At 38.9% G+C, this 27111-nt stretch overlaps 1 protein-coding gene, 2 non-coding genes and 1 pseudogene across 7 annotated transcripts in view; all 4 read left to right on the top strand.

Annotated features, from left to right (window-relative positions):
- rasal2 (RAS protein activator like 2) overlaps positions 1 to 18396 on the top strand; it is a 48465-nt gene extending 30069 nt beyond the window's left edge. For 4 of the 5 annotated variants that reach the window (XM_058394402.1, XM_058394399.1, XM_058394404.1 and 1 more), the window contains 13 exons: positions 1371 to 1524; positions 1747 to 1845; positions 2136 to 2690; positions 2856 to 3000; positions 8226 to 8370; positions 8715 to 8951; positions 9084 to 9285; positions 10144 to 10343; positions 10475 to 11321; positions 11452 to 11583; positions 11754 to 11956; positions 12131 to 12218; positions 16224 to 18396. In XM_058394402.1, coding sequence (XP_058250385.1) covers positions 1371 to 1524; positions 1747 to 1845; positions 2136 to 2690; positions 2856 to 3000; positions 8226 to 8370; positions 8715 to 8951; positions 9084 to 9285; positions 10144 to 10343; positions 10475 to 11321; positions 11452 to 11583; positions 11754 to 11956; positions 12131 to 12218; positions 16224 to 16391 — 3175 coding nt within the window. In that variant the 3' untranslated portion in view covers positions 16392 to 18396. The remainder of the gene's footprint in view (positions 1 to 1370; positions 1525 to 1746; positions 1846 to 2135; positions 2691 to 2855; positions 3001 to 8225; positions 8371 to 8714; positions 8952 to 9083; positions 9286 to 10143; positions 10344 to 10474; positions 11322 to 11451; positions 11584 to 11753; positions 11957 to 12130; positions 12219 to 16223) is intronic. The other variant, XM_058394401.1, reaches the window with a different exon arrangement.
- Positions 18397 to 23236: 4840 nt separating this feature from the next.
- On the top strand, positions 23237 to 23352 carry LOC131356987 (U5 spliceosomal RNA). Its single transcript, XR_009205189.1, has one exon. It is a non-coding gene; the product is annotated as a U5 spliceosomal RNA (small nuclear RNA).
- Positions 23353 to 23704: 352 nt separating this feature from the next.
- Positions 23705 to 23871, top strand: LOC131357007 (U2 spliceosomal RNA; annotated as a pseudogene).
- Positions 23872 to 24132: 261 nt separating this feature from the next.
- LOC131356989 (U5 spliceosomal RNA) lies at positions 24133 to 24247 on the top strand. Its single transcript, XR_009205191.1, has one exon. It is a non-coding gene; the product is annotated as a U5 spliceosomal RNA (small nuclear RNA).
- Positions 24248 to 27111: the final 2864 nt, after the last annotated feature.

The following is a 27111-nucleotide window of genomic DNA, read 5'->3' as shown; positions in this document are numbered from 1 at the left end:
TAGTTCTTCAGACTGGAGATATTGTAACTGATAAGCTACTTCAGAAGACTGAGATTTGATCTTGAAAGCTTGACTTTTGTATTTTCGGAGTTTGAGTCTGATCACCAAAGTTCTTAACTGCCACCTTATGGAACCATGACCTGTATCAGTTTAAGCTCTCTATTCTATTGTAATTCTGGTTTATTTTATCATTGTGTGAACCAGTGAAAAATCTTACCATTAAAATGAACTATTGAAAATAATCACCACATTAGAACATGGTATGAATACGTTCTACTAGCCTTCAAAGTGTAGACTTTCAGTTTTAATATTAATTACATCCAAATCAGATTAATGGTGTAAGAATTGCAGCACTTTTTATTTCTGGAGACTTTGTTAACAAACATCATAGGAAATACCAGAGTGATGATTCAGGTCAAGTCATTTTGGAGACTGAGTAGAACCAAATAGAATCTGTAGCACCTCTTTGTGTGCATGATCATCATGTTGCTTACTACTGAGATCCCTTACAAGTCACTGAGGTCATACCTGTTGACAGTCACTAACATTATTGTTTTTACACATGTATTAGTGAGGTGGAGACACTTCTTTAATAAACAGTGAGGTTTGAATGTGCTATGTAGCAACAGCAGGCACCAGCGTGTGTGTGTGTGTGTGTGTGTAACAGCATTGTTTGAGATGTTTGTGCACACATCTCATTTCAAACACCTTGGCCACCACTCCTCTTAAGAGCCATCCCCATAGTGACATTCTCCTGAGCTTCAAGCACATTTCTCTTGTTTATCAGCTGCTGCTCAGCAGAATGGTGAAGCCCAGTCACCTTCCTGCCGCACCTTTATTGCACTGTAGGTTCCAAGTGATATGAAGCAGCCAACAGAAAGCCATTTATTTCTGTAAAGACGATTGTGGATTCCACAGAATATATGTGCAACTGATATGCTCTGGGGAGCCTCTCTCAAGTGGATCTTTAGATGCTTTTCGTACGTATTAGCTTTCTCTTCCTGGAATACAGCAAGGTCCAGCTATATTTGATGAAATAAGGAGAATGTGCATTTGAGCATTTGAGAACGTTTAAGAATTAGGTATGTTTGAAATAGTGATCTCCTTCTTCCTCCTACAGTCATGTAGTTCGCTCCTGTAAATTATTATTGTTTACCATTTTGTAGCTAGAAAAGCAGCTAAACAGAACTGTTTTCCTTTTCACTTTGAGTGTCTCAATTATTTACAGGGACAGAAGCAGAATCATATATGAGAATCAGATAAAATAATTAAATTAATAATGCACAATGCTAATGTTCCAGCTAGTTCACTAATGTCTGAATGTGGTTTATTTTAAGCAAATCAGTTGAATACGTTTGTAATGGCTATAGGTCACGAGGCCTGCCGAAGCTGAAAGAGTCCTGTTCACATGAGTCTTTGCTCAGTCCAAGCAGTGCTGCAGAGGCACTAGACCTCAGCATGGAGGAGGATGTGTACATTAAACCACTTCACAGCAGTGTGCTTGGACAGGAGTTCTGTTTCGAGGTATAGTCTCAGAAATGTCCTACTATAATATAATTTTATAATATTCATATTATTACGTATACCATTCAAGTTATTAATGTTATTTGGTTCCTTATAGCTTTGAGACTTATTTTCAGGTTTATAGATTATGTATAGATTTCTTAATCTTGATTCTTATCCAAGTGCTTCATTTTGACTATGAAGTCTCTAACCGCCCCCCACCCCCACCCCCCACCCCCATAGGTGATCTACTCAGGGGGCAGTAAGTGCTTCAGCTGCTCCTCAGCTTCTGAGAGAGACAAATGGATGGAGAACATCAGGAGGACAGTGCAACCAAATAAGGTACCTGTTGCTTTTAGGTCCAAACTTTATTGAGTTTTAATTCGATTTTCTTTTTAGTAGATAAAACTTAGTGTAGTTCTTATCTCTGAATTTTCTTCAGCATTATATATATATAGCTTTTGTTACTTTTTGCGTCATAGGATTCTGTTACTTTCTGCTGAAAACAAACAAACCTTGTGCCTGTTTCTCCTGATATTGCCAAAACAGGCAAATAGAAGCAGATCAAGTTATCTTGTTTTTTTAAAAGCTTCCTTAATGATAATGATAAATTGTGCAATAATTAACCTTAGGACAACTGCCGGCGTGCAGAGAATGTGCTGCGCCTTTGGATCATTGAGGCCAAAGACTTGCCACCCAAGAAGAGATACTTCTGTGAGCTGTGCCTAGATGATGTACTGTACGCACGCACCACCAGCAAAGTGCGCTCAGATTCTCTATTCTGGGGTGAGCACTTTGAGTTTGGTGGTCTGCCTGCTATCAACAGCATCACTGTACATGTATACCGTGATGCTGACAAGAAAAAGAAAAAAGATAAGAGTAACTACGTTGGACTGGTGAACATCCCAGTACAGGCCGTGAGTGGACGCCAGTTTGTGGAAAAGTGGTACCCAGTGAGCACACCCACCAGCAGCAAGGTGAAAGGCGGAGGCCCCTCCATCCGTATCAAGTGCCGCTTTCAGAGCATTGCAATACTGCCCATGGAACTCTACAAAGAATTTGCAGAATTTGTCACCAACAACTACACTATGCTGTGTTCAGTGCTTGAGCCTGTTATAAGTGTGAGGAACAAGGAGGAGATGGCCAGTGCACTTGTGCATATACTCCAGAGCACTGGCCGGGCAAAGGTACATGTCCTTTATTCTCTCTTACACTTGTTTAGCACTGGGATTCTTTTCAGAAATATTAATTGTTTATCAGTTGACATTCAAGTAACAAGGTTAGTCACTTGAACATTCCTTTTACTTAATTTGTTTGTCTTCAATTTATAATCACTTGTCACTTTGCCTCAGGACTTTCTGACAGACCTGGTCATGTCTGAGGTTGATCGGTGTGCAGATCACGACGTGTTGATCTTCCGAGAGAACACACTGGCGACCAAAGCCATAGAAGAGTACCTCAAACTTGTAGGTCAGAAGTATTTGCATGATGCCCTAGGTAAGAAACATGAGAGCATATTAATATAACACATATTAGCATTTGTATTTACAGTTTAATTAAATTCTTGTCAACCCATTACAAAGTACAAATGTTGCTAATACTTGCTAAAAAGGTGTCAGGTTAATTTCACTGTAAGGCTTAGTAAGACTTGGTAAGTTCTTAACACAGACTGATCCTGTGAAGCTCAAATAAACTAAGGGAATTGCGTTCTAAAAAGATTCTCACTACTATTCCAATGTGGGGTGAAGTGTAGAAAGGCTAAAGGATTGTAGAAATTAAAACCTTTATAAGAATGACATTAAAATGACAGATTTTGATAAGACAAAAAGAACATGAGGAAACAGTAAACACTACTTAAATGATCATTTCATTTATTTTAGGAACGGGATTATGAAACATCTATATATCATTCATGTAAAAAAAGTAAACTTAAAATAGTAAGCTGATGATAAGATATTATTTTCTTCAGAATGCTTTTTTAGCTTTATGTCTAAAAAGAATCCCAAAATTCATGGGGGCCTTCAGGGTTTTTGCTTGGAGACTCTTCCACCAACATACCAAACATCTGCTAGTGTTTCTCTCCATTGGTCCTTGGCTCTTGATTAGCACTGGGTTTTTTTGCAACTCTCACATGGATACCATTTTTTTGCCCTGTTTTTAGTAGCACAATTATGAATACTGTCCTTTTCTTAATCAAGTAAGTCATGCAGCACCTTATGTTCACTTGGGTCTTCCTTAATGTTTACCTTAATGCCTATAGGTACTTATAAACTCATAACCTCTGTTCTGACTGTGAATGTTACAGTTGATGTTATATTCTCATAAACTCAAAGTAGGGCATAAGCTAATTTTTTAGCAGCTCATTCGTTTTGTTAATTAACTACATGTTGTTCACACATCTAATGATAACATATTATGATGCTGTGGATGGATCTGTGTGGACTAGGAGACAGCCATGGACAGAGCCACTTGGGGACTTTCATACAGTCACAGATCTGCCATTATATCTGTCAGCTTGTGACAGCAATTAGTGTCTATTAGAAACTATATACCTATATACCTTAGAAACTACACTGACCTAATAGACATTGATTATATGATTGTCACAAAATCGTGCTGCAAACTGACCCTACAGGAGCTTTGATTTTGATCACTCTGGAACAATGTGAGTGCAATGAGTGCAATGCTTTGTTATAATCAAAGCATTCATTTCTCTCAGCCTTTTGCCTGTGGAAGTGCTAGCACAGTGGCTAGATGTTGGACTGCTGGTCGGTCTCAGCTGCTCAAAATTAGATAAAATATAAGTCGCTCTGGATAAGGGCAGCTGCCAAATGCCATAAATGTGATTTATCTAGGCAAGCATTCATGCTGAGAGGATTCAGGGTTCATGCTGAGAGGATTTTGTGATTTAGGTAACTGATATCATCATATTGTGGGAATGGCTCAGGATGTGACAGTTTCACAAAAACAGGTCAGTAAAACGTAATTGTTAGCTAGGCTCCCCTATATTCTGACAGGCTGCTTTTTTCCTTTTAAGGAAAACATTGCTTTCAGAAAAATTGGAATTAATGTCATTCTCATTGGGACAACAATATGTTGTCTGTGGAATTTGGGGTTTACTGTAGGCTAAACCTACTTCAGAGGTTTCTTAAATTTTATCTCACCCTTGTTACTGTCATGTTATAGCTGAAGTTACCACCCCAAGCATGTCACCAAGCACTGATACTGCAATTCGTGGTCTACCTAATTGATAAGTCACAATATTGTCTGCCACACTACTAGGTGACCGGCTGTCTAGCAATCCCCTGAATCAAGTTTCTCTTTGATGCTTTCTGTGATCTATTTCAGTCAGGTGTTTGGCCTCTGGCCACCAGAGGTGAAGGGGCATTTTTTTGTCATGTTCTAGCAAAGGTAGAGCATTGACTAGAAATTCCCATCATTGAAAAGCAACCTGAAAGGATCTGTGTTCCAGAGCAATGCTCGAGCCTTGGGATTTATCATTCTGTTTGTGCTTCTGCCCAGAAGAAAACACCCTTCTTGTTACCCTAACTTGTACGTGGTAGCAGTCGGCCCATTGTTCCAAGGACTGGGTCAAAGACAGAATTTAAGTTTATGCTTCCAAGTCACTGTGAGACTGAGTAGAGCCAGCTTGGAGGCTGGCTGTGTCATGGGTGGCCTGTTCCCTCATGGGGTACCACATGAGCCAATCTTCCCAATGACACTTTTTTTTTAAGGAGTGAATGGATTCCTTGCATGCATCTTCTGAATATCCTGTGTTAGAGAGAGCCCAAAGAGTAGAACTTTGGAATGGAATCTGTCCCAGGGAGGTGAATCTCAGACAATATCTGTGTTCTTGAGCAATTGGAATATGAAAGTATGCATCCTACAGCTCACCTGTTGTGAACCTCTGGGTGCAAGGCTACACAAGGACATCTGACAATTTCTCTATTGTGTCTTTGTCCAGGAGGGGGCACACTTTTTTGGGACAATTTGGCAGATTTGACTTGATCTGCAATTGGCAAGTCCCTGAGCTCTGAAAAGGTAGGGGGCTGTCTGCAAAATATAAACCTGTATCCTTGTGCCAATTGCAATAGAACCCACAGATCAGACATAGGTGGTTGCAGCCCAATGATTGATGTTTTTGGCCTGTAACACTAAGAATATGTAGGAGCATGTGTTTCCTACAGAACACTTTCTGTGGGAAAATTCTTTACATGCTAGCCATCTGTGATTGCAGTTTTGACAATTTAGTATCTATCCCAGGCTGAGGAAACCTGACCTGCCTGGGTTGTGGTGACTCAGAGGAGTCTCTATTCTACCCTGCCTCACTGACTGCCTCACTGACTGCCTCACTGACTGCCTCACTGACACTTTTTTTTGCGTGTGGCTTCACTTTACCATCATATACTATATACTGACCATTACACACCCACAAGTGAGCCATAACCAAATGGGTACCAAAAGGTTTGAAAAATTCAATTGTCTAGAATGTCATTTTCATGCTGTATCAGTAAGATTTCCATAACAATTTAGTGTTTTACTGCTAAGCATTCTATTCCGTAAATGTCCTAAATTAAACTACCACAATCTATTGTAAATAGAGTGTCAAAATTCCACAATTCAAGCACTTTTTTTGTAATATGTCTCTGACATTAATCCCACAACTAAGATCAGCATTCCTGATAGCAAATGTCAGGATTGTCAAACCAAAGAAGGCACTGTGGAAAGTGGAATCAGAACTCAGCACACCACTTAAGAGCATTGTTCCAAGAATAGATTTATCAGTAGATCAACCCTAGAAAAGAAGTGTTGCTATGGGATGTGGTATGCTATTGTGATTGTATAAATCTTTGAGCAAACAGAAAATGAAGCCAGCAGTTAAAGTTTACAACTAGTAAGGTTGCAGAGAGATTCTAAGATTACTTCTGTTGCATTTATGTACACTACCAGTCAAAAGTTTGGACACACCTTCTAATTCCATGGTCTTTCCTGATGTTTATTTCTTTCTACATTGTAAAACAATGCTGAAGGCGGCCGAAATACACAATAATGTCCTTTGAACAGTTGATATTGAGATATGTCTGCTACTGATGCTCTGTAAAGCCGTCATAACAGCTCTAATCTGAGGTGCTGTTAATTGGTGATTTCTGAGGCTGGCAACTCTAAATGAACTTCTCCTCTGCAGCAGAGGTAAGTCTTGGTCTTGCTTTACTGGGATGGTCTTCATGTGAGCCAGTTTCATCATTTACATTTACATTTCTGGCATTTGGCAGACGCTCTTATCCAGAGCGACATACAAAAGTATTTTAAGTCACTATCACTGAAAACATTAACACTGATTCAATAGGTTACAGACTTAGGATACCATTAGCCTAAAATTGGATTTTTTTATTTTTTTTTAACCATATAACAATACATAAACAAGGAAGGATAAGAGCTAGATTAAGTGCCTCAGGGAAGGGTAGGTCTTAAGACATCGTTTGAAGACAGTCAGAGACTCTGCTGTACGGACATCTAGGGGAAGTTCATTCCACCACCTCGGTGCCAGAACAGAGAAGAGTCTAGATGAATACCTACCTTTTACCCTGAGAGATGGTGGGACCAGTCGGGCAGTGCTAGTGGATCGGAGGGAGCGAGGTGCAGTGCGAGGAGTAATAAGGTCTTTGAGGTAAGATGGTGCTGGTCCATTCTTGGCTTTGTAGGCAAGCCTCAGTGTTTTGAATCTGATGCGTTCAGCTACCAGAAGCCAGTGGAGGGAACGCAGCAGTAAGGTGGTGTGGGAGAACTTAGGAGGTTCCAAGACTCCTGAGGGTGGACAAGAGAGTCTTGTGGTGCTCATCATGGTGCTCATCATGGTGCTTGATGGGTTTTGCAAATGCACTTAACAATACTGTTCTTGCAAGAACTATTCCAGAACACCTGACCTTCGTGTCTTAAAATAACAACTGACTGTTTTTGTCCATGTGTGTTATTTCATAGTGCTGAAATCTCCAGTATTGTTCTAGAATGTAGAAAATAAATCCCTAAACAAAAAAACATTAAATTAAAAGGTGTGTCCAAACTTTTGACTGGTAGTGTATGATGCACTTTGACCTGTATATGCAAGTTATTGATCAATATGATCATTGAATTACAAGAGCAATTACAAGAGCAATCCACTCCACTACATTTCTGCCATGCCATAGTAGTACTCTAAGGGCTCAGTGACATGCCTGGCTGTGATTGTGAGGCAAGTGGAATGTACATTAATCCAAAGCTCATAACCAACTAATAAACCAGACTAACAACATGTTTGAAGAATAGTGTTGAAATATGACCCTCTGTTAGTTAGGAGTGGTAAAATTAGACTGCACAATGCTACTGCTATTCATGATATTTTTGTATGTGGTTAAAAAAAATCTCTTAAAATAATAAAAGGTATTGGTAATATTAAGAAAAGTCTCATTCAGAAGTGAACTCTGTAAACTGTGGTTTTATTAAATCATTAAAAACTAGAAGATTAATCTAATTTTATGCTCTTGAGCAAAAACTAAACTCGCCTCTTACTGCAGCTATTATGTAGTACACGTAGATCACACAAGAAAATAAAAATCATAATACTGGTATTGATCATCTACTGATTTACCCAAAATGCATATGTAATTTGTACAGTAGAAATGTGCCTGTTGACAGATAATCAGTACCTATCAAAACATAACCCATTCCATTTCCCTGCTTTTCAGGAGAATTTATCAAAGCTCTGTATGAGTCAGACGAGAATTGTGAGGTGGATCCATCAAAGTGCCCCAGCGGTGAGCTGCCTGAACACCAAAGTAACTTAAAAATGTGCTGTGAGCTAGCCTTCTGCAAGATCATCAACTCCTACTGGTAAACTCAACTCTCAACTCAACAATCTAGACTATGTATAGGGTGTAGATTTGTGGTCTTTATATTATTAATTTTTCTTATTCACTTTTGACCTGGAACAAGTGACAAGTTCATAGAAATGGCAGTGTCCTGGCCAATAAATTAGGTATAATCACATTGGGGTTAACAATGTTGAAGTTTATTAACTTTTGTCATCCACTTTCCTTTCCGAAACCTTAGTATACAAGCTGTTTTCTTTATTTCAAAATGAAAATTAATTGAACAGATTATACACATATTATGAAAGCCCCTTACTTTTCATTGACTTAATTTTCTTCTATATTTTAATGATCTCTCCCATTTAGTGTTTTTCCACGTGAGCTGAAGGAGGTGTTTTCCTCATGGAAGCAACAGTGCCATGCTCGGGGGAAACAAGATATCAGTCAGCGTCTAATCAGTGCCTCACTGTTTCTGCGCTTTCTCTGTCCAGCCATTATGTCACCATCCCTCTTCAACCTCATGCAGGAATATCCTGATGACCGTACATCACGCACACTCACCCTTATTGCTAAAGTTATCCAGAACCTCGCTAATTTCACCAAGTATGCAACAGTTCTTTACATGGATTATATGTATGCCTTAAGTAATTATATTTCTAGGGTTTTACATGGTTTACATAAAAGCCATGTTTATAAATCCCTTAAATCATGTATATCTCAACATGCTGTCTTCAGGTTTGGCAACAAAGAAGAATACATGGCTTTCATGAATGATTTTTTGGAGCATGAGTGGGCAGGCATGACCCGCTTCCTGCTAGAGATCTCCAACCTTGAAACCATTTCCAACACACCAGGCTTTGAGGGTTACATTGACTTAGGCCGTGAGCTCTCTCTGCTGCATGCACTGCTGTGGGAGGTGGTGTCTCAACTAGACAAGGTACAAAACTGTCAGTTAAGGCACTCAAGCAGCATCAGCTATACCAATGTGCATTTATGTCTTTCTTTTTATCCATTTATTTCATTAAAAATCTATGACTCACCTTGGTCAAAGAGGGATTTTTTTCTGTGGGGAGAGGTCTCAATTATTATTGTAATGATTTGACCTTTTTTCCCCAAGGTCATCATTTTATCATTGCAGCCCTACTCATGTTTAGGCTTTATGCTAAATGATAAAATACATCTTGTCACTTTTACTGTTTATATTAGATATTATTATTTTAATGCGTACATTTTGTGTTTACATGTATACTATTACATTCAACACAGGTTGCAATATGTTGTCAGTCAAAGTACTCATATAAACAGGATCAAAATGGGTGGTACTCTTCTGGTTCCCAATCCTCTATCCCCAGCTCTAACCTCTGCCAGTCCTGGGCCTCAACTTTGTAGCTTGATTATGTTTTGACTTCATTAATCGCTCCCTGTGATATTTTTTACCTGTGATGGCTCTTCCTATATCACAGACATTAAAAGTTTATATTTGGCCTTGATGCATGTACTGTTTTTTGCTTTTCAGTCCCACCATTTAATTGATTGTTTTGGAATGGCTCATTCATTTGCAAGCATGTTTTACCTTTTCTATTTTTATTCTTAATTTTAATTCTTTTTTCCCTGTGTCCCCATCCCCATCTTCTGTTCTCTATCTTTTTCACCATCTTCTGTTTACTCCCTCCATCTCTCTACCCGACTCATTGTGTTCTTCATGGCTCTGATATGCCACCACCAATGCATTATGGTGTCTCTTGGCCATCTACTTCCTTAAACTGCTCGGGCTGAAAAAACACATCAACCCCAGGGTGACAATTCCTTCCTGCAGGTGACGGTGGCCAAACTAGGGCCTCTGCCACGTATCCTGGGTGAGGTCACACGCTCACTGTCCAGTCCCACACCAATCCAGCAGCAGCTGAGACGTTTCCAAGACCATGGCTCTGCCCACAACCTCACTGGCAGCGTATCTTCAGGACTGCAGAGGATATTTGAGGACCCAAACGACAGGTAAGCACATCAAAGCTTCTGCTATTGGGACTTGCCAGCCTGAAAAATTGTTTTTAATAGCTTTTATATGCAATGGCAGCTGAGCAGTTGGAGTTCTTTGAGGCTTTCCTTATTTTTGTATTTTTCCACAGTGAAATTCAGAATGCCAAATCTCCATTGCAAGAACATCCAGAAATTCAGCTATGTGGAAAGCCCCCATTATTGTGCCAGCAGCCATCCCTACACAGCATGAGCTTCTCCGACAAAGAGCGAGATAGCCACCTTCCTAATGGGCGCAGCATCTCCCTGATGGACCTACAGGACTCGCACCTTCTTGATGCCCCACCAAAAATAGGCCGTGTAGGTTCCCAAGCATCCATCGGCCCACTGCCTCCCCCTCTTCCACACCTCCATCACCACTATCCACAGCAGCAGCAGGCCAAAGTGGTCACACTAAGGGAAAATGTACCCCAGAGTGCACCACAGGTCCGCCGGCCTTTGCAACTATCTTTAAGCCAGCAGCGCAGCCAACAGCCACTCTGCTTTCAGAACCCTGTATACCAGCTAAACAACCTGCATGCACTGCGCTCAGCTCATGCACCACTGCAGGCCCACTCTAGCTCAGAGAACCTGAGCACAGCAAGCTCACACAGTGCCAGCCCCAGCACTGCATCTAGGAAAATGTTGCCCTTCACCACCAGTCTCAATGAGGGGGATGTACCCTCTCCCTGCTGGCATACAGCCTTAGTTGATGCCCAACCAGGGCCACAGGTAATGGCTGTGGCCAGGCAGAGTGGTACAGGGACAGCACATATTGTAAGGGTGGAACAGCAAAGTAGGACAAATGGAGGGGTATCGCACTCACTACCACATAGCAGCTCACTACGCAGCAGCAGCAGTGTCAATACAGACCCACAACAGCAAAGTGAAGTTAGCTCCCGACAACAGTCCATCTGCTCACGAGATGGCCCTATCCTAAGCAACAGAACTAACAGACAGGTATGTGCATTCATTTTGATTTTCACTGTATGGCAAGTATGTGGACACCTAATAACTGAATATATAAAATATATATATTAATGCATATAAAATATACATACATATAAAAAAGGTGTGTGTGTGCCTGCAGACGCACTCTCCTGTAGAGTCAGTCACCATGTCTCCTGTTGAGCGAACAGCAGCATGGGTGCTGAATAATGGCCAGTATGAGGAGGACGAGGAGGATAGCAACAGCAAGAAGGAAAGCAAGCATGTGGAGAAGGTACCTGCCAAAGCAGAGATAAAGCTGTTTAAAAAAAATTGATCAAAAATTCAGATATGTTCTTAATATTATGACACTAAACAGACTGAATTTATGAAATATATATGAAAATATATATTTATTATTTTCTTTGAATTCTTGCTATTCCTAAAACATTGTCACTCATGTAGTATGAGCAAGAGATCACAAAGCTGAAAGAGCGGCTGTGTGTGTCTGGCCGCCGCTTAGAAGAATATGAACGGCGGCTTGCAGCACAAGAGCAGCAAATGCAGAGGCTGCTGCTGGAGTACAAGACTCGCCTGGAGGACAGTGAGGAGCGTTTGCGGCAGCAACAGGAGGAGAAGGACAGCCAAATGAAGAGCGTTATCTGCAGGTATGTGTATACTAAAAGCAATGCAAAATGAATGTCAAACTTTATTTCTACTTGGGTCACTCTGTCATTTGTACATGAAATCTCATTTTAAGAATTTATTAGCATCCAGCAAACACATCCAAATATTTGATATGATCTATGTCTATGATGCACTGTCTTCTTTTGGCACAACAGGTTAATGGCAGTGGAGGAGGAGCTAAAGAGAGACCATGCAGAGATGCAGGCGGTTATAGATGCAAAGCAGAAGATCATAGATGCACAGGTATATCAAGGCAAATCACAACTCATGTACACCTTTTCTGGAGCTTTTGTGTAATTCTGTGTTCTTATGTATTAATGTTGCAACTCTAAATTTTGGCTATGTGAATAATCGTCGCCTGTGACCTGTGGATTAGTGTGGTAAAGGCAGAAGCACTGTTCATCTGTGGCCTGAGAGAGGCTGCTGACTGTTTTGTTGTAACTGTGTCCCACTGAACTGCAGGTATCTAAAGGAACTGAGATTAAACAAGCAGGCAAGTATGAGCAGTGCATCACATTTTGGAGCTGCTGCAGGACAGTTATGCTTGTGTGAGCATCACCCAAACCCAACACCCATGCCTGGCTACAACTTCCCTTTTTTGTGTTTAGGTTTTAACCCCTGAGTGCAGAATATTCCTTGAAGATTTTCCTGCAATGAAAAAAAATAAGGAAGAAGTAGGGTGACAGAGTAAAAAAAATCAGTAATAACAGTGCTCTGTTCAGTAATAACAAATTCATGGTTATTCTTGTAGTGCTTTTAACAATGGATATTTTCACTAAGCAGATTTATAGAAATATACAAATTCTAGATGTAAATTTTAAATGTATGAAATTATCCATAATAAGCAAGACAGAGGCAATGGTGACAAGGAACGATTCTCTGAGATGGTATTAGGAAGAAACCTTGAGAGGAATAGTCCTAAGGCTATACAAGGAAGGCCTTGCTTTTTATGTGGTACCATCCACAATAATAGCATTGATCTTTAGGCTGTCCATTTATGGGTTAGAGGGCAGGATTCAGGATCAATTATCATGATTTTTAGACAACATGCTATGCAAGGTGCAAGCAGGGAAATGTACAATACTATGTCCAAATAATAGAGAGAATCAGAACCAGAAGATAATACAGACATTAGGGTTCCCAGAGAAATTAAACACTCCACTGTCGACAATCTGAGAAATACTTCTGAGCGTGAAGGAAACAACATCCAAATGCCCTCCAGATCTGTCATTTTATCTAAGGAAAAAGCTATTAATAAAAGTGTAACCCAATAAATACTTAAGTCTGGACTGAAAACAAAGACTGAGTCCCAAACACTAACTGAAAGGCTATAACTTTTGCTATTTGAGGTATAAACAAAGATCCTGCATTTTTATCAAAGTAGGTATGGTGGATTATAAACCCCAGAAATTCACTGAGGTGTTTTGTAATCAGTTCAAAATTTTATTGGGATGTTGTGATCATATATTCTGGTTCTAGTCAGGATTCTGACTGCTGCATTTTGGACTGGAGTTTGTTGATCCTCACTATGCGGCATTATAAAAATCTAATTAGCTTACAGTAACTCTCTTCATGTCCATCTGCATGTAGTTTCATTCTATTTTATATATATATATATATATATATATATATATATATATATATATATATCTCATATAAATATTTATCAGATAAAAGAAGAAGAACCAATCAAGTCGTTGTACTGTTGCTCATGATATAGCTGAAAAGCTAGCCAGTATTAACCAGAATTATCTAATTGGTCAGAATTAAGTAGAAGTGTACAATGTCAAATGTCCTTTACAAATTCCTTATATTTATTGAACTGGTTTTTCTCATCTGGTTTTGATAAAACATACAATTGTTTTTCATGAATGCAAACAGTGGAAGATTTTACCCAGTGGTAGTATATACAGAGAAAAATATAGAGAATCTGTCTATGATTGGACAGCTGTCAGGGCACCAAGTCATATTGCTGATACTTTAGAGGATTTAGATACATGGAAGAATAAGGATAAAAATATATATAAAGTTAAAAATTAGTTTTGTAAGAGGTTTGAATGCTTCTGTAGGATATGTTTGAAGAAACACATGAGTGTAATGGAATCTAGTATACCTGTTTTAATGAGGAAATTAGTGAAAGTGACAGTTAGTTCTCTTAATTGTTAGTTATCAAATAGGCTGGTTTTAAATAATTGTATTCTAAAGATTTTGCCTGATATTTTAAATCTTGTCATTTAAAAAAATCATGATGTCATTATTACTACACATTGATGATCTGCATGCTTCTGTGGTGATCTTATTCCTTATTAATTTTGCTACATTGTTAAATAAGAATCTGATTTTTTTTTTTTATCTTTCACTAGGGTGGAGAGATGTTGAACAAGCAGAAATAAGGGCTTTCTATAGCACATGAGGCTCTCCTATTGTTTGGCAAATTTAGTATACACTGATCAGGCATAACATTATGACCACTGACAGGTGCCGTAAATAACAATATCTCCTCATCATGGCACCTGTTAGTAGGTGGGATATATTATATAACATTTTGTCCTCAAAGTTGATGTGTTAGAATCAGGGGAAATGGGCAAGCGTAAGGATTTGAGCGAGTTTGACAAGGGCCAAATTGTGATGGCTAGACGACTGGATCAGAGCATCTCCAAAACTGTAGCTCTTGTGGGGTGTTCCTGGTCTGCAGTGGTCAGTATCTATCAAAAGTGGTCCAAGGAAGGAACAGTGGTGAACTGATGACAGGGGCATGGGAGGCCAAGGCACATTAATGCACGAAGGCTGGTCCCTGTGGTCCGATCCAACAGACGAGCTTCTGTTGCTCAAAAACACATGGCACCAGGATGCACTACGGGAAGAAGGCAAGCCGGGGGAGGCAGTGTCGTGCTTTGGGCAATGTTCTGCTGGGAACCTTGGGTCCTGCCATTTATGTGGATTTAAAAGATCTACTGCTAACATCTTGGTGCCAAATACCACAGCACACCTTGAGGGATTTAGTGGAGTCCATGCCTCAATGGGTCAGGGCTGTTCTGGCAGCAAAAGGGGAGACCAAGACAATATTAGGCAGGTGGTCATAATGTTATGCCTGATTGGTATATATCTGTGCGTGCTGCTGTCTCATCCATCCTGTTTGTTATACAGATATGATACTTGCACATTTATAGTCAAGAACTACCATATGCATTGCATAGGTAACTTGATGTCACAGTTTGCCATCATGTGACTATTGAACTATTTTTGCAATTTTTTATAAAATGCTCAAGGGGAGCCAGAAATCTTGCAGATTGATAGGGGATCAAATACCTATTTTACTCATTAAAATGCAAATCAATGTATAATTTTTTTGAAATATGAAATGTTTTTCTGAATTTTTTGTTGTTATTCTGTCTCACTGTTCAAATAAACTAACTATTAAAAATTATAGACTAATCTTTTCTTTATCAGTAGGCAAATGTACAAAATCAGCAAGGGATCAAATAATTTTTTCCTTCACTATAAATCCATAGAGCATCGTGGAGAATCCTGTGGAGAAAAAACTTTGAATAACGAGTGTGTATTTGTGTTTTTGTTTCCCACTGGTGAAATTGAACTAGATAAAATCTGCACCGCTGTGTGCTTTCACCAGAAATTGTTTATTCATTGAAACGTCAGTGCACTTCTGTAAGTCACTGTGGATAAAGGAATTTGCCAAATGCTATAAATTTAAGTCTACTTAGTTGTACCTATTTTACTGTGAATTGTACATACTAATAAAACACTGATATTTAGGAGTTGGGTGTAGGATATTTAGGTGTTGAATGGGGTGCTCTTAGTAATTTTACTAATTGATGTGTGTGTGAGAACTTGAGCTTTGGCTGCTTTTCCCCATCCTGCCTCTCCCAGCCCCCTCTGCCCAGTTCTCTGCAATCTCCAATGAATCATTGATCTTGTTCTTAATGTTTTTTTGTTTTGTTTTTTCATTTTATGTATTTTTTTATGTTTAAACATTATATTTAGATCCTTTTTACTGAGTTCACTGTAGGTTTTATTCAGACTTTGTGGCATTCTCACAAAGCACCTCCTGCTTTTGCTGAATTGAATTTTTTCTTTCAGGTTTTTTTGTCTGCAAAATATGTAGTTCTCTGCAAAGGATTTGGCCAAACACTACTCCTGTGATTGAAAGAAATATATACAAAATGTTACTTTTCCAGTCTTGTGACTGTATTAACTGACGTATCTGTATTTACGTTTGTGTGTTTGCAGGAAAAACGAATCAGCTCCCTTGATGCAGCTAACTCTCGCCTCATGAGTGCCCTTACCCAGGTCAAAGAGCGCTACAGCATGCACAACCTTCGCAATGGCCTCTCACCCACTAACCCCACCAAGCTCTCCATTACTGAAAATGGAGAGTTCAAGAACAGCAGCTGCTGATTACACTGCTTGCATCTGTTGAACGGTGCTAACTCAGTTACAGCATCTCTGGCACCAGTTAGACTTTGGACTAAGATGCATTGGCAGTGGGCATGTTTTCTGACTACTACATAAAACCTCGCAAGAGATGTCTGGTTACAATGTATAGAGACTGTGTCTTGCATTGAGCTTGTTACAGAAAAGGGAGTAATTCAGCTGAAGAGTTTCAGATTGGTTTAGAGATGTACTGTCCACTCTGCTTCATTTATGTTATGTTTTTAATATTAATAGTACCGTACATTAGGGTTACGATTGCAGTTCAAAAGATTTTAAGTATTGTTAAAGTACAATATGATAAACTGATATGTACATATCATATAATAGAACTGTTTTAATGGAAGGTGCCAAGAAAGCACATAGAAAAGGTCTGTAGCTCTTATTAACAAACAAACAGAAGGCGGTTTTATGCACTCAATTTTATAGGTCATGTTTTCCATGTTTTTGATCTCCAGGTGTTTGTTTTTTGTTTAACTTTAACTTTTGTTATCTGATTTAATGTAAAATTCAAATCAAGTGGCTGGGTTGGGGTTGGGGGTTCATATCCACTTCACACCAGTCAAAAAAAAAGTCAACGATAATTTGTGACTTAATGCAGATATAAATATATCAATATTTTTTTTATTCTGCACTCTGTATGACAGATATCCATATGTGCATTTTGAACATCCCATTCCACTTTTTTGTTGTTATAATAACTTCAGCATTTCTCTCAAGCCTTTCCACAATATTTTTTAACATGGCTGTGCAAATTTGCTTATTATTCAGCAACAAAACATTAGTGCAAACATGTACTGATTTTGGGTTTCAGTGTTCAGTTGGGTTGAGTTCAGGGCTCTGTGCAGGACACTAGAGTGCCTAGACCTGGTTTGCACTAGTGTCCTCCACAGAGCCCTGACCTCACACCAAACTTTATGGCAACAGTTTGGTGAAGAATAACTTTGTATGAGATGGTCAGGTGTTTGCATACTTTCAGCCATAAAGTGTATTATGTTTTCAGATTTGTCACTCTGGTGTACCCCTCTGAATTTAGCACCAGTATTTCCAATTCATAGCTTAATGAATACATTATCAGACCTAACTAATACAAAGTACAAACTCATGCTGCTTTTTATACAGTGGTCCAGACAGATAATCTGTTGGATCATCAGTTACTTTCAAAACCCCCTGTTCTTTTAACATTGTATTTAATGATTGCCAGTGACTACTATTAAACCACACTGTTTTGAAATAATGGCCTCACTCTGATATAAAGAATATTTTGTATCACAGAGACACTGAATGATTTTGCCGTTGTCAATGTTCTGTAACATTTTGACAAGACTGTGAGGAATAAAGATGTTTAAGACTCCATTTTATCTTTCCTATTTTAAACTCTGTTTGAATTAAATGTGTTTTATAATAAAATGAAAAGTGCTATAACACTTTTTGCCTTTAAACCATTAAATTCCTTCCTTATTTCAAATGTCTTAGGTCATTTCTGTGGAAAATTGTTCTTGTTAAAGTACACATTCCACCTACCTTGCTATTTAATTATATATTACCTATTTTCTAAAGTTTCATATTAACAGAAACATTTTACAGTCTGTTTTTCAATGTTCTTAAATTCCTTCTGATTTCAGGGCTAATTTACTTCTGTTATAACCTTGTAACATCTTTCTTCCTGCATATCCTCATTCAGAACTGTGTGGAACAGTTTGGAAAAACTGAGCACTAGTTAAGCATTATTTAATAAAGCTTTTATTTTTTCATTTTTACTAAGTGTAAATGTTATAGTAGATACTGACATAACTGTTGGTGAAGTTGGAAAACGGTTCAGGTAAAGTGGGATTTATATTCATATCTCTATATTGATCATAAACTTTGGAACAAAATGTTTCTTCAGGAATATGTGACAAGCTGTATGTCTGCAATGTAAACTGGCTGAATGTATTTATTTCAGTTGAAATAAATTACTGTAAAAGAGAAACCTCATGGAACAATTTTGACTAAGAGTTTTAAACTAAACGTAAATTAACAAATGCATTGAACTGAATACGTTGAGTCACGTTAATTGGACTTTCTAATTAGATCAAAACGATTCACTTCAAGATAAACGCACATGAAAGACTGAGAATCTTCACAGACAAATACATTTTTAGCGTTTGTCCTGCACATTTGCAGGGTCCGCTGTTTGTAGCGGATCAATCGACACGCGCGATTTGGCACAGGTTTTACGCCGGATGCCTTTCCTGTCGCAACCCTCCCATTTTTATCCAAGCTTGGGACTGGCATTGAGATTCAATTGGGGTGGCGCTCCGCCCGGGAATCGAACCTGGGCCGCGGCAATGGGAGCGCGGGAGCCTGCCGCTGGACCACCAGGAGGTCCACGGACAAGTACGTTGAACTGCAAATATCTATGAGCAAGTGAATGTAATATATCTCAATAACATTTTGTACATCTTTATACTATGAAGACGATGAGAAAGATGGTTGAGTTACATTAAAATGCATAATAAGATTAAGTTGACTATGTCATTTCTGTAACGAAGAGAGCAGATGGTACCAGTGTTTGGGAATGAATTTGAACTTTCTAAACATTTATAAAAATAAAAAAAATAATAAAAAAGAAGAAGAAGAAGAAGAAGAAGAAGAAGAAGCTGCACCCCTTCCCCAAGCCTGTTCGATGAAAAATGAAAAATGTCTTTATCCTTTTTTCCTGCACCTCTTTTCCTTTTGGTAATTTATGGCTCTTTTATTAAACTTTCATGTCTACAGCTATTTCATGTACCTCTCCTGTCCTTCTCTTAGCTTTAACCCGCTCTCAGCTAAACAACATCCTATCCTCCCTTGATGTCCTTCAATGCAATGCAATTTTGATCAAGGCTCAATTCCAGTCTTCTCGAGGTACCAACACTCCTGCGAGTGGACAAGATGGTCTTGACCACAGCTGCCAGAGTTAATGCTCCAGTACAAGTTCCATCCACTTCTGAAAAGGCCTGCCAGACCGATGCCGCTAAAACTGTCACTCTACACTGGCCGTTCAGTCTTTGGACCTATGGAATAAAATCACTGTCAAAAATGATCGTACGTAATCGTACGCAAAAAGTACGTCATCAAGGCCACATGCACAGGCATTACTATCCGATGGAAGATGAATCGATTCCACGAAGCGCGCAAACCACTGGCGCCCTGAGAGCCAATCTTTTTTTTTTCTTTTTTTTTCTTTTTTTTTTTCTTTTTTTTTTCAAATTCGGACATGATTAAGGGTTAGTTATCACTAATAACAGGGAGGAGTATTATTACAAAGATAGTTTAACTATAGTAGGTAAGATTATCTCTCAGTTATCACAGTACTTTTTGTTGAAAATATAATATTCATTGTGATTACAAGTAATATAACAGGGTATTCCAACTGAATTCCAAAGGCCTTTGTACTGTTGGTCAGTAATACAGTGCCCAGTATAACTGAAACTCTTCATTTACCTTCTATAATAATAAATGGGCAAGATTTTATTAGGTGTAGCCTGACAAATAAATTAGTAAGAACTTCATTGACCCAAGATAAAGTCTCTCCTTTCCCATACCCCCCCCCCCCAGCCAACACTTTAAAATTTGTAATGATATCTATATCTTTAGAGTTTCTTAGATATAGATTTAATATAGATCACAATAATTGTACCTTTTGTGATGTTGATATTGAAACGACTGTACATTTATTGTTTGACTGTTCATTGAGTAGAGCCTTTAGGTCTGAGACATTCGAGTGGCTTAAAGTTTCAATCAATCAAAGTTTCTCCATTTTCTAAACATTATATAATTTTTGGTTTATTAATGGAAGATGTACATACTTAATTTGTACTGGATATTATTTTCATTTTGGGCAAATTTTATATTCATAAATGTAAGTGCCTTAAAATAAAGCAATAGTTGTCTGTTTTTCAAAAGGAATTTTGGATGTACTGTAAATCTGTAAGATTGTTAAAATGTAAAACTGGAAGAATACTGTTTAGTTTATTGCAGAAATTTAAACTATTAGAAGACCCTACTGTGTCATTCTTTTCCTTTTTTTTTTCTTAGTTTATTTTAATTTTTATTGGTTCTCTGTTCTTAAGGTTCTTCTTATGATCTTGTATTGCCTTAATGTATTTGTGGGGTTTTTTTCCAATAAAAAACGATTCATCTTCCATCGGATAGTAATGCCTGTGCATATGGCCTTGATGACGTATTTTTGACAGTGGTTTCACACACCGCTCCTCGTGGGCGTAATTTCTCATGTCGTGTGTGCAACAGAGGTGTTGTGAAAACTAGCGCTGTGTCTGTAAACTGTCGTGGTCGTAGATTTTGGATTCCAGCTCGGACAAAACACAGAATTACATGCAATACTTTTAAATTACGCACGAGTAAATTAAAATTACACACAAATGTTCTGAATTACGTACAATTATTTTTGACAGTGATTTTATTCCATAGTAGAGCGCTGAGACTTGCGGAATCGCATTTTCAGCGCCAGAGAAGCACAATGCAGAGAACACACGGCGCTGAGGCAGGAAACATGTCTGTTCTATGAAAAATGATGAAAGTTGACTTTGTTAAGTGGATTTTCATGGAATATCAGTATAAATATTGCACTTTATTGTAAAAAATCATATTTCATATCAAAATTCATATTTTTTATCACTTTCTCATATTTCTTATGAATTTTGGCATTTCAATTTAAACAATCACATTTCATACCATAGTTGACCCCAAACGTGAAAAAAGTCAAAGAAAACTGCCCCATTCAGCTGCAAACAAGCGTTTGTCAGATTAACAAACCTCACATGGACACAAGGGTGCGAGTCAAAGCAAAGAGATAAGAAAGGAAATTTTATTTTGCCGCAGCAAAAGGCATCTCAAACACAGTGCAATGAGATTACACAGTGGAGAGGCGAGGCCCACTTTCACAGGACCCCTTATATAGGGCTTTTTGGTACGTCCTAAACTAAATGTATGCTTCACCAACAGCACGAAACTCTTGTAGAATGGTACATCTCACTTCCATAATAGGAGCTATAGCATATAGAAAGACAAGATATACAATGTTCTTGCATTCCACAAGTAGAGTCGTTCCTGGTACTGACAGCCACCTGGTTAATATCTTCCTCTCCACACACAAACACACAGCAGAGTTCCTAAAGGGTTACTTGTTCATCTGTTACTTGTTAAAATTTCCAGTACATTTACAAAATTGTAAAATATTTACTTTAAGCATTTTACAGACAGTTTTAGACCATCATCAGACATCATCTTTCCCCTTGGCTTTCCAATTGCGTCTTCATCAACTATAAGCTAATCCACTGATTTTATTTAGGGCTACTGTAGTTCCTCCTCCTAGAAATACTGACCTTCCTATATTTTCTGACGGGCTAGTCCACGGATCCGCTAACACGTATTTGTTATATTTGGATACTGCTCTCTTCTGTCTAGTATTCTTCTCGTAATCAGGTATGTACACTGATGTACCAGTAGTGAGGAACGCTGGATAGAAACAACCCCTCCAACCCTTCGTAGGGAGTCGGTAGAATCCCTTATTGCCACACACCCATACTGCAGCAGCTGATGAAGTGAATCTTGTGAAAGGGCATGTGAAATTCACCTGGGTCCCGCCATGCAACTTCGCTGTGCAGCTGGCCGGCCCCATGTTGGTGCAGTCACCTTGCTTTGCTGAAAAGTCGTCGTTGTCCAGAACATACACGTTCAGCTTGCACCACGACATACCCATGTTTGTTTTTCCCGAGTCTCTGCATACACAAGTATCAGTCTGCTCTTTTGTCACTCTGAACACTAGGTGTGTAGGATATTTTGGTTGCTTTTCAGTGCAATTTGCTCTATAGAAACTTACATTCCCACTAGTCAGAAGGCTTTCCCCCATCATGACTATATTACTGATACTAGCCGGGAGTTTGCAGGACGTCGACACCTGTTCTATCATGCTTGCAGTTATAGGGACAGTTTTGAACATCTGATGAACTTGAAGACAAAGCCAGCATGACTTATTGATTTGACGTTCTTTGTGTTGCATAAAGGCTAAAGCACAGGCTTAATTGTCTCCACACTTAGTCAGAGCGAGTTCCGTTCGTTTCTGCAAATCAGTGGCGTTAGACCCCTAAATGTAAAATGAAGGAGAAAAATTTACTGACTTACTGACTTACTTACTTACTTACTTATCAAATTATGTCTGCATTCAACCCGCCCTGTTCTCTAGCCTATCTTCACCTCTTTCTGCTCACCACTGTCAGTTGTTGCTCGTCAACCTTTCCCCACCCTTTTCCCACTCAACCAAAGCATCCCAGACCAACCTGGCCTTGGTCTGGGATCACGTTACAATCCTTAGTCTGGCCTTGAGAAGGTGAATGGTTAGGTATGGATATGGGTAGGATTTGGATTGAAAAAAAATCTGTTCTGATCATGTTAATATCTGATACGTCCTCTATATTAAACATATTTTTATAGCTGGGAGCCGGAAAAGGGCCATGCTAAATCCGCTCCGCGGATCGGCATCTTATTGCAGTAGTTCCAGGCTTGGTGCACCGTTGTTTGATGTAAAATGAAGGAGAAAAATTTACTGACTTACTGACTTATTTACTTATCAAATTATGTCTGCATTCAACCCGCCCTTTTTCCTAGCCTATATTCACCTCTTTCTGCTCACCACTGTCAGTTGTTGCTCGTCAACCTTTCCCCACCCTTTTTCCACTCAACCAAAGCAAAGGGGCCGGCCTTACCCTCATCGAGCATTGTGTTTCTCCGACAAGGGTTTCCCGGTGCTGCTCAGCTTTTTTTCTATATAGCCCTGGTTTCTCTTCAGTCATGCTTAAATCTTTCGAATTTTACTAAAGATTTCCATGGAGAGGAATATCAATGAGTTTGATATATTTTTTGTGAGCTTTGCTCTGGCAAAGCTGAGTATGCTACAATGTAAAATGGATAGTTTCCAGGAGTTGGGTCTTATTTGTTCATGTGATTTTATGCATGCCTGTATAGGTGTGGCCAGAGGCTGTCCATTAAGCAGAGGAGATAAAAGGTTATTGCTTCTTGGCCTTTTGGCTAAGATCAAGTGTTCTCTGGTCTGGTTTTGGGCTTTGACTGGGTTTGAGAAGGAGAATAGATGGAATGGGGTTTGTGTAGGCTCGCTTCTCGGGCTTTTTAGCTAGGATCTATTGTGTTCACTGGTCTGGCTTTTTGGCCTTGGTCTGGGATCACGTTACAATCCTTAGTCTGGCCTTGAGAAGGCGAAGGGTTAGGTATGGATATGGGTAGGATTTGGATTGAAAAAAAAAAAATCTGTTCTTATCAGTTTAATATCTGATACGTCCTCTATATTAAACATATTTTTTGAGCTGGGAGCCGGAAAAGGGCCTTGCTACGTCCCCTCCGCAGATCGGCCTGGAATTGCAGTAGTTCCAGGCTTGGTGCACCGTTTTCTGATGTAAAATGAAGGAGAAAAATTTACTGACTTTCTGACTTACTTACTTACTTACTTATCAAATTATGTCTGCATTCAACCCGCCCTGTTCCCTAGCCTATATTCACCTCTTTCTGCTCACCACTGTCAGTTGTTGCTCGTCAACCTTTCCCCACCCTTTTTCCACTCAACCAAAGCAAAGGGGCCGGCCTTACCCTCATCGAGCATTGTGTTTCTCCGACAAGGGTTTCCGGGTGCTGCTGGGCTTTTTTTTCTTTATAGCCCTGGTTTCTCTTCAGTCATGCATGAATCTTTTGCCTTTTATTAAAGATTTCAATGGAGAGGAACATCAGTGAGTTTGATATGTTTTTGTGAGCTTTGCTCTGGCAAAGCTGAGTATGCTTCAATGTTAAATTGGTAGTTTCTAGGAGTTGGGTCTTATTTGGTCATGTGATTTTATGCATGCCTGTATAGGTGTGGCCTGAGGCTGTCTGTTAAGCAGAGGAGATAAAAGGTTATTGCTTCTTGGCCTTTTGGCCAAGATCAAGTGTTCTCTGGTCTGTTTTTGGGCTTTGACTGGGTTTGAGAATGAGAATAGATGGAATGGGGTTCGTGTAGGATCGTTTCTTAGGCTTTTTAGCTAGGATCTATTGTATTCACTGGTCTGGCTTTTTGGCCTTGGTCTGGGATCACGTTATAATCCTTCAATCCTTAGTCTGGCCTTGAGAAGGCAAATGGTTAGGCATGGATATGGGTAGGATTTGGATTGAAAAAAAAAAGTCTGTTCTGATCATGTTAATATCTGATATGTCCTCTATATTAAACATATTTTTATAGCTCGGAGCCGGAAAAGGGCCATGCTAAGTCCGCTCCGCGGATCGGCATCTTATTGCAGTAGTTCCAGGCTTGGGGCACCGTTTTCTGATGTAAAATGAAGGAGAAAAATTTGCTGACTTACTGACTTATTTGCTTAAATTATGTCTCCATTCAACCCTCCCTGTTCCCTACCTATATTCACCTCTTTCTGCTCACCACTGTCAGTTGTTGTTCGTCAACCTTTCCCCACCCTTTTTCCACTCAACCAAAGCAAAGGGGCCGGCCTTACCCTCATCGAGCATTGTGTTTCTCCAACAAGGGTTTCCCGGTGCTGCTCGGCTATTTATCTATATAGTCATGGTCTCTCTTCAGTCATGCTTAACTCTTTTGCCTTTTACTAAAGGAGAAATATCAATGAGTTTGATATATTTTTTGAGGGCTTTGCTTTGGCAAAGCTAAGTATGCTTCAATGTAAAATGGTTAGTTTCCAGGAGTTGGGTCATATTTGTTCATATGACTTTATGCATGCCTGTATACGTGTGGCCAGAGGCTGTCCATTAAGCAGAGGAGATAAAAGGTTATTGCTTCATAGCCTTTTGGATAAGATCAAGTGTTCTCTGGTATGGCTTTTTGGCGTTGGTCTAGTATCACGTTACAATCCTTAGTATGACCTTGAGAATACTTCAAATACCAAAATTATTTATTACTTTACTATATTTATTATAAATTTTGGCATTTTAAAGTAAACAATCACATTTCATATCATAATTAACCCCAAACATGTGAAAAAAGTCCAAGAAAACTGCCCCATTCAGCTACAAACAAGCGTTTGCCTGAAAAACCGCTTTCCCTTTCACTGTGGCAGGAAACATGCCTGTTCGATGAAAAATGATGAAAGTTGACTTTGTTAAGTGAATTTTCATGGAATATCACTGTTTCAATGTTTCTTTTGAATTTGTGCACTTTGATGAAAAAAATCATATTTCATATCAAAAATAATCTTTTTTATAACTTTCCTTTGTTTCTCATGAATTTTGGCATTTTAATGTAAACAATCACATTTCATATCATAGTTGACTCCAAACATGTGAAAAAAGTCCACGAAAACTGCTTCATTCAGCTGCAAACAAGCGTTTGCCTGAAAAACCGCTTTCCCTTGCTCGTAGAGCGCTGAGACTTGCGGAATCGCATTTTCAGCGCCAGAGAAGCACAATGCAGAGAGCACTCCGCACCATGGCAGGAAACATGTCTGTTCGATGAAAAATGATGAAAGTTGACTTTGTTAAGTGAATTTTCATGGATTATCACTGTTTCAATGTTTCTTTTGAATTTTTGCACTTTGATGAAAAAAATCATATTTCATATCAAAATTCATATTTTTTATAACTTTCCTTTGTTTGTCTTGAATTTTGGCAGTTTAATGTAAACAATCACATTTCATATCATAGTTGACTCCAAACATGTGAAAAAAGTCCACGAAAACTGCTTCATTCAGCTGCAAACAAGCGTTTGCCTGAAAAACCGCATTCCCTTGCTCGTAGAGCGCTCAGACTTGCGGAATCGCATTTTCAGCGCCAGAGAAGCACAATGCAGAGAGCACTCGGCACTGTGGCAGGAAACATGCCTGTTCGATGAAAAATGATGAAAATTGACTTTGTTAAGTGAATTTTCATGGAATATCACTGTTTCAATGTTTCTTTTGAATTTTTGCACTTTGATGAAAAAAATCATATTTCATATCAAAATTAATCTTTTTTATAACTTTCCTTTGTTTCTCTTGAATTTTGGCATTTTAATGTAAACAATCACATTTCATATCATAGTTGACTCCAAACATATGAAAAAAGTCCACGAAAACTGCTTCATTCACCTGCAAACAAGCGTTTGCCTGAAAAACCGCTTTCCCTTGCTCGTAGAGCGCTGAGACTTGCGGAATCGCATTTTCAGCGCCAGAGAAGCACAATGCAGAGAGCACTCGGCGCTGTGACAGGAAACATGCCTGTTCGATGAAAAATGATGAAAGTTGACTTTGTTAAGTGAATTTTCATGGAATATCACTGTTTCAATGTTTCTTTTGAATTTTTGCACTTTGATGAAAAAAATCATATTTCATATCAAAATTAATCTTTTTTATAACTTTCCTTTGTTTCTCTTGAATTTTGGCATTTTAATGTAAACAATCACATTTCATATCATAGTTGACTCCAAACATGTGAAAAAAGTCCACGAAAACTGCTTCATTCAGCTGCAAACAAGCGTTTGCCTGAAAAACCGCTTTCCCTTGCTCGTAGAGCGCTGAGACTTGCGGAATCGCATTTTCAGCGCCAGAGAAGCACAATGCAGAGAGCACTCGGCGCTGTGACAGGAAACATGCCTGTTCGATGAAAAATGATGAAAGTTGACTTTGTTAAGTGAATTTTCATGGAATATCACTGTTTCAAT

This window comes from Hemibagrus wyckioides, linkage group LG07 (assembly GCF_019097595.1).
Source record: "Hemibagrus wyckioides isolate EC202008001 linkage group LG07, SWU_Hwy_1.0, whole genome shotgun sequence".
Lineage (NCBI taxonomy): Eukaryota > Metazoa > Chordata > Actinopteri > Siluriformes > Bagridae > Hemibagrus > Hemibagrus wyckioides.
This window is presented reverse-complemented; position numbering and strand designations above follow the sequence as displayed.